General features: G+C 40.4%; 2 protein-coding genes across 4 annotated transcripts in view; one reads left to right on the top strand and one right to left on the bottom strand.

The window, feature by feature from the left end:
- PLCG2 (phospholipase C gamma 2) overlaps positions 1–4,184 on the top strand; it is a 59,932-nt gene extending 55,748 nt beyond the window's left edge. For both annotated transcript variants that reach the window (XM_021408348.1, XM_021408349.1), the window contains exon 33: positions 594–4,184. In XM_021408348.1, the coding sequence (XP_021264023.1) occupies positions 594–636 (43 nt within the window). In that variant the 3' untranslated portion in view covers positions 637–4,184. The remainder of the gene's footprint in view (positions 1–593) is intronic.
- SDR42E1 (short chain dehydrogenase/reductase family 42E, member 1) lies at positions 6,021–8,671 on the bottom strand. Of its 2 annotated transcripts, none has more exons than XM_021408350.1 (3): positions 8,545–8,671; positions 8,213–8,314; positions 6,021–7,613 (listed from the first exon to the last, which is right to left on the bottom strand). In XM_021408350.1, exons 2-3 carry the CDS (start codon positions 8,278–8,280, stop codon positions 6,506–6,508), a joined length of 1,176 nt encoding a protein of 391 aa, XP_021264025.1. In that variant the 5' UTR covers positions 8,281–8,314; positions 8,545–8,671; the 3' UTR covers positions 6,021–6,505. The 2 variants fall into 2 exon arrangements, with proteins under 2 accessions (XP_021264025.1, XP_021264026.1); XM_021408351.1 differs by having other exon boundaries at positions 8,441–8,579.

Raw genomic sequence — 11,270 nt, forward strand, 5'->3', positions numbered from 1 at the left:
TGTAATCCTGTGAGTTCATGTTTCTCCTGCTTTCTAGGAGAAGAGCTTGGAAATACATTCTATATACCCAAATAAATAAACCACCTCTGTCCTACATTGTTTAAGTTATGTCCCTGCTGGTGTCCTTAGCATATTAAATGTGGGAACAAAACACGCTTCCAGAGACACATACTGCAAAAGATTAAATACAGTGTTAAGACCACAGAACTGTTAAGTGTCAGCATGCTATCCAAAGCTGAGGGAAGGCTATGTCTCATTTGCTGCCACCTTTGGGTAGGGTATGAGGAAGACAGAGGCTTCCTCTACCAGGTGGAAGTACTGAGTAGATCTTTGTGCCTTTCTGAGATGAGATGGAAGGAAGGCTTTTCTTTAAATACTTTTTTTTACCTTTTTTTTTTTGTGTGTGTGTGTGTGTTGAACAGTTGTATGAATCACTGGTTTATTCCCATTTATTGCAGGAAAAAAATTACAATCCTTGTTGCTGATACATTACTCACCATTTATGTCTAAGTAAAATGAACATAGTAAACCATTTCCCTCTGAGAACTATCTAGGAGACTTAACTTCTTTTTTTTTTCTTCTTTTCCCTAAAGATTAAAGGAGAAGAAAGTCAGTAACAGCAAATTCTACTCTTAAAGCAATCATTCTTTGATGCATGCTTTATGGAGCAGTTCAGGTGGAGATATTAATTTATCCTGGTCATTCTATTATGTGAAGATCTCATCATGCTGAACGGATAGAAGAGGAGGAAGAGGAGGGAAGATGGGTTTTCTTAATAATTTCTTGTTATAAGAAAAACTGTTTAATTGCTAATAATTTATATTCTGTACAAAGTCTTGCCTATACCTCTGTGCGGGCCAGAATCTCTGTATGGTAAAGAATCTGAGGGTGGGTAGTTGCATAGACTTCACTGCTTATCAATACCTGAAGTACAACTTTAAATTGTCTGTTGTATTTGTGTACCCAGGCTATAGATAAGATATTCACAACAATTTGCATGCATGGAATCGCACCACTTTAACAGCCTGGCTCCTTAAGATTAACTGGTAGTGAGTTTTTAATTTATTAAATGCTGTAAAAGCACTTTTGCACCAACATTTTTTTTAAATGTATATTACCTTACCTTAGGCCATGGACTATACTTCTGATACTGTATAAAGAATTTTGGGCAGCTAATAGCTCATACTGTATTGTCTCTTGTTAGATGTTCTCTGTGCCCTTTTTGAGTAGCATATAATGTTACTTGTGTTGAAACCAAATAACCTCTTTGACAGTAGTTGTTTCCTTGTGAAAGGTTTGAGAAGTGTGTGAACTTGTGCCCCTCTGAACTTCTGTTCCTAAATTAAGGTATCGGAGGGGAAGGTTTTAATGTAAATATGTGGTAGGAAATATCTGTGGTGGTTTTTTTTTGCTGTTTTTTTTTCAGAAAGGCATTTCAACTCTGAAAAGCACTTACTTTGATATAGCATCATTTTGCAAATCCTTTCAGCTGCTAATGTGCTTAGAAATGATTTTTTTAATGAACTGTCCATTTTTAATCTTGCAGTCCTACTTAGATGATAGCATCGGATGATAGTGTTCTGTAAATGTAGACTGTTTTACCAAAATACGTCTAGTCCAAGAATGATAGTATGCGCAAATATGGAGGTATATTAGTCTTACGTCTTTAATCAAGGGAAGAACATTGAGCTACAGAGGTGAAAACTCAATAGATTAGCAAGCCTGCTTTACTGCAAGAGTGGAACGAGAGTCCTTGGATGGCATATGGTTCTTTGTGCTAGCACTATGTTACTACTCTCAAATTCCTAGTTGCTTTCTCTCTATATGGGCGGAGTTTTGCTATCTGTATAAATGAATTTCTTTCACAGGTGTGCACAGGAGCTAAGCTATGTCTAAATGACTGTCTGAATCATGAAATGTTGTATACGTCATGCTGTACTTCTGATCACAGAAAACTTGCATGCATTTGGGATTCCTTGCCTGATGAAGATGCCTTAGCCATTTTTGGTTTCTCTTGCTCCCCATGCTGTTCTGTTGTTTCAAGATGCACTTAATTCATGCCGTTGTTTATTCACAGATGATGGTTTGAGGAAGTCCACTGAGGTTTTAGTTACTATGAAAAGAGTCGTGTCTCACTTATCTTGAGATGGAAATGCTATAATAGCATCCCACAATGGGGTGACTTCTTTAGATATTTTTAATGAAGAAATTAAATACCAATCAACCATCTGAAAAAGAGAAGAGGACAAAGTTAAAGGTAGTTCTAGGCTTTTCTTCTTCCTGCCTGAAATCCCTTCAGTCACCAGTTCTGCTTGGTCCGTTCAAGGATTAGATGGATGCCAAAAAAAAAGAAGAAGAAAATTTGCATCAGCTGTGGATTTTAGAGGTACAGCAATAACTTAGGCTACTGTACAAAGCTGGCCTTATCTCCAGTATCCATGTATGATGGGCTGATCCAGTTGCTGTGCCTGGATGGTGAGGACCTTTGGTGCACATGCATTTTGTAGTGTTTGCCAGGACATATTTTAGTGTGTCATACGATCAGTCCCTGTGCTATATATTTCATTCAGCAGCCAGTGTGTGTCGCATTTAATGCTTTGAGAACGCTGTGTTGTCAGTGTTGATCAGATGAGGTGGCCCAAAGCCCTGTCTGGAAGGTCCTGAAGCTGTTGCTACAGATGGAACAGGATTTTTAGGCAGCTGAATAACAGCTGGGCTTGTACTGATGGAAAAAAATAGGGGCCCACAAGATGCTAATGCTCAGGGAGACCAAATCCTAGACCTCCAGGCTGTTGTGGTTTAATTTTACTATTTCTATCACAGTTCCAGAGCAGACAAAGCCAAATTGCCCGCACGGATTATTTGGCTTGACTACTTTCCTTATGTTTATACCTGACACAGAACAGCCATTGTATGATGAACATAGGAGCTCTGTGTGCTGCTGCTGTGCAAATGTTTAAGAATTAGCACATCTTACAGTTCTTCAGAAAGTTGTGTGTATATTCTCCGTGCAGACATCATGTTAAAAGTTGTAAGAGTTACTCCTCGGTATTTATGAAAATCCATTTCATTTTACGGAAAGTCTTTTTTTCTCTGAGTATAAACATGTTATATTCAGAAGGAAAATACTGCTTTGGCTGGTTGGTTGACTTGTGAGTGCTGGGCAAGGCTATGTACTGTTTTCTTATATCTTGCATTGTTTTAACTCAGAAGCCCCACCTTTCAATTCTTTGTCAAGGTGGACTCAAGCAACTTCTTCACAGTTGCAGCAGTTTTAATATGAAACTAGGTTTGAATGTGCGTGCTAATTTTATAATCTAGGAGGAAAATCATTTATGAGTATGTTATCTGTTGAATTGTCATATTCTTACGGAAACTATTTTAAATTCTTAAAATAACTTATTTTAATAAATATGTTTTGATAGCAGTGATGTAAGTGATGCCAGAAGCTTCTTCGTTTAAGCATCGTTTATTGAATTTCGTGACTTAAAATGGCCAGGCAGTATGCATGAGTTCTTACTGAACAGCGGTGTGCTGGAATGTTACGGTGTGTTGTGCTAGAGGTTGGAGGAAGGGCATTTCTGTATTTTTTAAGATGAACTGACTTAATGATTGTTTTCATAAAGTCATTATTGTTGCACTTCATCTGGATACAAACGAGCACTGCAGAAGGAAAAGGCCAAAGATCATATTTAACATGCAACTCCTAACTGACCTTTTCCAGTAACAGGTAGATACTAACTTCAGCTGTAGTGAGCATCAGATTTGCATCAACTCAATAAAGTCTGAAGAAGGGTGAGCTGAAATTTGTAGTAATTTGGAGTCATAGTTCATGGTAAGATTGTATTAACACTCTGCTAACGAGGTTGTCTTAATCAGATGGACATGAGTGTTGCTGGGTGAAGGCATGGTGTCTTTACATTGTGATTTTTTGTTTTGTTGAGATTCTTGGGAATCAAGTTTTTCTCAGTCTTCTAATAAAAAATGTATGTATGTTGAGCTGGAATCAATATGAGGTATCTACATTGCGGAAGTACTTGAAGCATCGATGCTGCTGAGGTATCACTATATTGCTGAAAGTACGTGGAAATTAGCGATAGAAATGAAAGAAAAATTTGGTTGAGTCTCCGAGGAGGTGAAGCTATAAAAAAACATTCTACTTAAGGATGATGGACATTTAAACTTATAAAACACATATACACACACATCATAAGTTGCACATGTACATCTGGCAGACATTAGCTTTATGCTGATATGCTGCATATGCAAGATCAAGCAGCTGCCAAGAGATTTTTAAAAACACCAGCACCATTCTTTTTACCAATTGTTAAATAATTCTGAGGACTAGCAAGTTTTCATTTCTGCTTTTTGAGGTTTTTAGGTGTATTTCTGGTAATTCACTTTCTGGAAAACCAATAATAGATAAAGTTCTGAAACAGACAAAACAGTTGAATTACCTTAATTTACTCAGCCGCTCATATAAAAGCAGTAATAACAGAAAAATAATTCTCAAGTAATTTTCATAAGTCTGAGTAATTTTAAAGTAACTCCTTAAACCATACATTTCTTCTTTTCGTTTTGGAACATAAAAAAGGGAAAATATCTTTCACCTCTTCTGTAGTTTACTTGAAGAGTAAACATGACTCTTGCTTTGTTTACTAGATGGAGCCAAATACACTGCTGTTTGATTTGGGGTAGGCATTGCCAAGTGCCTGCCTGTTTCTCTCAACTAGAGCTGATTAGTACCTTGTGCTCAAGCATAAGTCATGGGCCGTTAGGGCAAAATAGGACCTCTTGCTGTGTTATCAGTGAACAGTTCTGTCCTTGGCTCCAGACAGATGAAGAGCTTCACATGTTGTGCTCAGCTTCTGCGGGAGGTTAAGCTGCTTCAGTTTTGGTATTTGTGTCTTTGCCACCCATCCTGAGTTTTCTTTGTATATAATCAGTTACCCAAGACTTTAACCTCAGCCAGCACTAACAGCATGTGTTTACACTTTACTTTGGGACACTTTCATAATTTTTTTTCATCAAGCCCACCATCAAGATAAGTATGCATGGTAGTAGCTGTTTGGGTTTTTTTTTGCAAAAAAAGTATTGCAAATAGAAAAAAAATCCTCTAGGCACAGGAGTGTTGTTCCACATCTTAAAAAGATCTGCTTTTTACAAGGCTTAGTGTGAAATACCAATGTTATGGTTCTAGCTAACAGGCGCCTGCAATTTCTTGTCCATTGTCTTTTTTCTGTTGCTTCTGTCAGCATTAAAATCTCTTTGTCTACTTTTGCTAACATTGTGTCGGAACCAGAGCAGTGTGAGGAGGAAGTAACCAGTGGTTTTCACCTGAAGAGCATGGCCCTCTAGGAGAACAGCAGGCCCAAGTGCTTTTGTGAGGTCACTTTTTTTTTTCCCCATCTTTTATTAAAATGAAAGATTAATCTTCCTGCAAACTATGATGATGCGTATTAATGGCTTGTGGTACGTGACCCTCTACAGTCAGTATGGTAGAACAGTGATATGTTATCTGTTGGAAGCACAGTAGCTCTTGACAAAGGAGTTCAACACTCCTAGGATGCAAACATTGCCTCCATTTATTCCTCCTTATGGGGGGGGAAAATAAAAGTGAGTGCTGCCTTGAGCTTTCCCTCAACTATTTTGTTTAGTTTCTTTTGGTTTACCATCCTGCTATATAAAGTTGAAGTTCTAATGAAATCAGGCACTAAAGGAATGTTATCAGAGGCTAAAAAGATTTTATAAGGAATGGAACATGAGTGTAATCACTTAACAAGTGTCCTTTAGACAAGATTGTTTGTTTAACCATTCAGTAATGCTGGGAAAAATCACAGCTGTTTCATAATGCACTTTAGCTAACTCATTCATCTTCAACAGGAATATTTTAGTTAGACAATCTACAAATCTGTGCTGCTTCAAGCACTTTGCTATACCTTAAGTTCACAATTGTGCATTTTCCAGAAGTGTCATTAGATATAACACAGAGTTTATTCAGAAAAGTACACCACAATGTATTCATTTAAGAAAGAATAATAATTTATTGTCTAACAGCTAATCTAGCAACTAAGCCAAATTCTTGGTTAGGCCTATATACATTCAAGATGGAAAGCAGATCTTGGTTTTGGAATGTGATCAAAGAGTCAGTTTCTTCCCCTCTGGATCATATAGCACAAACTTCTTAGGAATAAAAGGTGGAGACCAAGAGTATAATCCTATCAGGGAGAAAAGGTCAGTCTAAGTGTACCATTATACCAGAAAATAACATGCTGCTTGCAGTAGTACAACTTCATCTTGTTAGTAATCTGACCAATTTTACTTTGAAGAGGAATTACATTATAAAAATTAAACCTTTTTACCCAACCGTTCCATTCTTTGGGGATAGAACTGTTAAAGATATTTACCCAAGAAGCACAAATGTATATATATTTTTTATTTGGTGTGAAAACAAAGAGTACACAACATAACTAAATTCTTTCCTCCGTACTCAGTTTTTCATCGTTCAGGGTGAAAATGTAATTGCAGATGGAAACCATGAGACCAGCAGAACAATAAACAGCAAGAGCACTCCTCCAACCCTAAGGAGATGTGTAATGGTATACTTCCTTGGCTTTGGTCCACAGCCCTGAGATCTAAACCACTCGACCACTTCATTCAGGCTGTATTTCTGAGGCTCGTACCCCAGCTCTTTCCTGGCCTTCTCCATGCTAAAATAATGTGTGACACCAGTTTTATAAACTTCTGTGCGAGTGAGGAGAGGCTGAAAATTATAAACATGGCCTACAAGAAAATGGACTACTTCAGTAAGAAATGCAAAAAAATAGACAAGTGAGAGAGGAAGGCGGCAGGTTGGGAACTTGTAACCCAAACCTTCCACTAGTGGTCGGAAAAACTCAAAGTTGTTTACTGGCCTGCCATCTGAAATAAAGTAGGCCTGGCCTGCAGCTATGTGCTTTCTGTTGGCTTTGAGGGCCTCGAAAGCAAGAATGTGAGCCTGAACAAGATTATCAACATGTACAAATTCTACTAAACTAAGAGGATCTCCGTATACAAATTTAAACAGTCCCCTCTCAATGTAACTAACTATTCTTGGAAGATGTCTTTGCTCTCCTGGCCCATAGATGCCTGCTGGTCGGAGAGCACAAGTCCTCAGTACACCTTTCCCATTTCCAAGCTCAGTACCATTTGCCTCCAGCACCTTCATTTCAGCTAAAGATTTTGTCCTGGAGTAGTGATCTGGATGGAGGTGAAGAGGTAGATAAGGCAGAGATTCATCCCCATTTTCTATAATCTGGCCTCCAAATATCACATTATATGTACTTGTATAAACCAGACTTGACACTCCTGTGCTCTTGCAGGCTTGGATGACATTTTCTGTTCCTTTCACGTTAACATCTTCTATAAGTTTTCGGTTCAGCTGCTCCCTGCCAGACATTCCATAGGAAGCGATATGGAATACGCAGATTACATCTTTAAGAGCCTCTTCCACTTCAGCCAGACAACAGACGTTCCCTTGCATAAACTTTATCCCTTCTGGCACAGGTTGAAGTGGCTTCATGACATCAAAGAGAATCACATCAACTCCCTTTTTGTATATGGTACAACCTAAACTAAAACAGGACAGAAAATGTATGTTATATACATAAGATGGAATGCATAAAACACTTCATTGAAGGTAAGAGAAGCCTATTAACCATTTCACTATATATATATATTTCCTAATTTGACTCTATTCAGCCATCTACTATGGAGATGAGTCAACTGCCCAGCTTAAGGTACGGAGTCATTTCCTCAGGCTCCATCTTTGCTTTGAGGAAAGCAAAACACAGTGGGTAAACTGCCATTAGGGAAAGCTCAGAACAAAACAGTGGGTGTTTTCACCCGCTTTTCACAGGAACGCTCTCCTTCTCTCCTTTTGTCCCCTAGGTATCTTCAGTAGCTTGAGTATGATAACTTAAATTCCCATTACAAAGCTGACCAGACCTGTTAAAGGTCATGGATGAGCTGTCTTGCAGACACCTGGAAACAGAATAACATATTTGCTGAAAGCATTCAGGAACACAGCAATGTGATTGTTGAAACCCAGCCTCAAGACCAACGGGCAGAGGATGGGGTGAAGCAGATCTCTCTTGTACAGACACAGTCCGCTGCCCCTCCGCCAGCTCTCTGCTCCATTTATCTGTGTGTAAGAGCTATTTAGTGCACTAACCGGAAGCCAAAATAGCCACCTCCTCCCGTAATCAGGACTGTTTCCTTGGCACTGCTTCCTGCTTCCATCCTCTTTGCTTCGGTGCTTTTTCAGAAGACTGACCTATAGAAGACGCAGTAAGAACGCACGTTAGCACCGATCTGAGTTCTAATATCGCTCACGTCCAGCTATTACAGCTGGGGAAAGCCGGCTCCGAGGCCGCGCTGCCTGGGCCCCGTCAGAACCGACCCGCGAGGAGCGCACGTAGAACCCGGCTCCCCGCGTGGTGCAGCCCTCGGGCGGGCACTGCCCCGCACAGCCCAGACCCCGCAGCCGGCCACCCCGGCCCGCACCTGCTCGCTGCTTCGCAGTCACTGCCCCGCCTTCCCGGAGCACCGCCCTGCCGCGGGGCTTCACGGGGAATGGAGTTGCCCACGGACGGAGGAGGGGTGCGGAGCCGCAAGATGGCGGCGGTGGGGCGGGCACAGGGGTGCAGGCGGGGTGGGCCAGAGGCGGGTCGGGGGATGGTGAGTGTTGTCTCAGTGAACACCAGCGATGTGGAGTTGCTGGGCTGTGTCAGGTTGTGTGCCCAGAAGGGGCTGCTTCCCCCTTTCCCTCTGCAGCAGGACTCGGTTAGAACTTGTTTTTTGCTGTGAGTGTGCTTTAAAAACGAGGAGTCTCCAGTTGTCATTGAAGCCTGACCTTTTCCCTCGGTGTCAAAGCTTCACAAAAGCTAAATCACAGAATCACTGAATAAGGTTGGAAAAGTCCCCTAGGATCACCAAGTCCAGCCCAACCCACCCCCAACTGCCCACTGACCACATGCCTCAGTGCCACATCCCCACGGTTCTGGGACACCTCCAGTGATGGTGATTACCCCACCTCCCTGTGCAGCCTGTGCCAGTGCATCACCGCTCTTTCTGAGAAGAAATGTTTCCTAATACCCAACCTGAGCCTCCCCTGGTGCAAGTAAAGGCCATTCCCTCTCATCCTATTGCTATAACCCAGGAGAAGAGGCTGACCCCCACCTCTCCACAACCTCCTTTAGGGAAGTTGTAGGAAGTGATAAGTTCTGCCCTGAGCCTCCTCCCGAAGAATAATTACCAATAGCTATTTTGTGTGATGGCTCTAGTGTCCCTCCATCTGTGTTGCACAACACATTAAAGAAAGAGTTAATCTCATGGAGGCTGAAAAGTTTTTCCTAGTGGGGAAGCAATACATCATGGTGAGTGACTTCAACAGAGTTGCTCCTGATTTGAGCACCAGCCATCCTGCGTGAGCAATAATAGGAAGACAGCAGAGAATTATGCTCTCTAAGTCTGTTTTGTGTTATTTTCCCTTTTTCTTTCAGAGGAGTGTGAGTCACCTGGGGAGTGTCAGGAAACACAAAAAGTGAATTATCTGTCAAAACTACTTAAAATGTGAGATTCCATTTTGTAAAACCTTGAGAGAAGTAGACAAAATACGCCATGTTTTATTTTGATTGATGTCTGGCAAGAATGAAAACGAAGCAGATTCTAAGAAAAGCTATCTGAGCACTAAATATATATATATGTATTTTTAGCAATTATTTCTTGCAAGTGAACCTCTATGGCTCTTAAATGGCAATCTCTGGCATAGAACATATGCTGCACATGAGCAGAGCATACACCGTCATGCCAGTCGATGTCCGTTCTCTGAGCAAACAGATTGTGTTTCAATGGAATATTGCAGAACTGCAGAATATTTGAGGTTGGTAGGAAGTTGTAGAATCATAGAAACGTTTGAGTTAGAAGAGACCTTTAAAAGACATTTAGTCCAACTCCGTGCCATGAACAGGGACATCTACAGCTCAATCAGGGTGCTCTGAGCTTGGTCCAGCCTGACCTTGAGTGTCTCCAGGGATGAGGAATACTGGAGATGCAAGGGTAGAAATGCTGGAGATTGTTCAGTCCAACCCCAAGCACAAAGCAGGGTCAGACAGAGCAGGTTACTGAGGACTGTGTTGGTATCCAATATATCCAAGGATGGAAACTCCACGTTAGCCACTTTCTTCTGGTAGATCAAAGAGATTTGTACTTCCTGAACTGTGTTTCCGACCTTGCACTCCATCTTATGTTGCTAAATCCTTGCATTTCAATGGGCTAACGTTAGTATGTAGTTTCATCCTCTGGACTTTGCGATACATCCAAGCAGGGCAGTTTGCAGGACTCAGACCTCTTTGTCTGCCTTCTGCTTTTTCTTACTTTCTGCCTGGTTTTCTACAGTGAAAGAATTGTGTCAGTTTATCTCATAATTAGTGTAAATATTATGAATATAAGAAAGCTGTAGTTAAAACAAAACTTCTGCTCTTAAACCACTCTCAGTTCCATCCTTCATTGTAATGAATAGTCTTTCTTTTTTGTCATCAAAACATGGTAGGAAACAGTCATTCCTTATTTCAGAATGACAGATTTGACTACAACTGGAAACTCTCAGGTCACATTTTGCACAGTCCACTTGTTCGTGTTATCTCTTTAACTTCTTATGAGACCCTGTTTTCCCTAAGATTTTACAGACTTTGTGAATCTATCCTGAATTGGGTATTACCATCAAATAAATAAATAAATAAATATTTTCAATATAATGGAACACGTCTCCACAACCGATTTTCACTTTAAAGAACCAGACGTTTCACAGCCTGTGCCATGCAGTAGCATGCTTTGCATATATCGCAGTGCTCAGAGGATCAAACTATGTTGCTGTTGTTTGAGGAGTTTGTACTGATACGTGCGATTGCAGGCTGGGGCAAGATATGTCACAATAGAACCATTTGCAGTGTAAATAGGTGTTATCTGCCACAACCTGAGCTGAAATGAAACTGAAATGGACTATAAAACTCCTTAAATCATGAACTACTTGGAGCTAAATAAGCAGCTGTAGTGAACCATGTAGGGTAGAAAGAATGAGTAAGGAGATAGTTCATTCTTCTTTTATTATGTTACCTCATCAGGTACTTCATAAGATGTAGATTATCATATTTTCAGAAATAAAACTTCATTTTTTATCCTAAAAGGAAGACAAGAAAGGAAGTTTATGTATTGTAGGATGAGCAAATGTT

Source organism: Numida meleagris, chromosome 10 (assembly GCF_002078875.1).
Source record: "Numida meleagris isolate 19003 breed g44 Domestic line chromosome 10, NumMel1.0, whole genome shotgun sequence".
Classification (NCBI taxonomy): Eukaryota; Metazoa; Chordata; class Aves; order Galliformes; family Numididae; genus Numida; species Numida meleagris.

Excerpts from the sequence above, each read along its gene's own strand:
- SDR42E1 (XM_021408350.1), bottom strand. The coding sequence starts at position 8,280 with ATGGAAGCAGGAAGCAGTGCCAAGGAAACAGTCCTGATTACGGGAGGA. Across the intron at positions 7,614-8,212 it reads GGTGGCTATTTTGGCTTCCG|TTTAGGTTGTACCATATACA; the intron begins GTTAGTGCACTA and ends GTCCTGTTTTAG.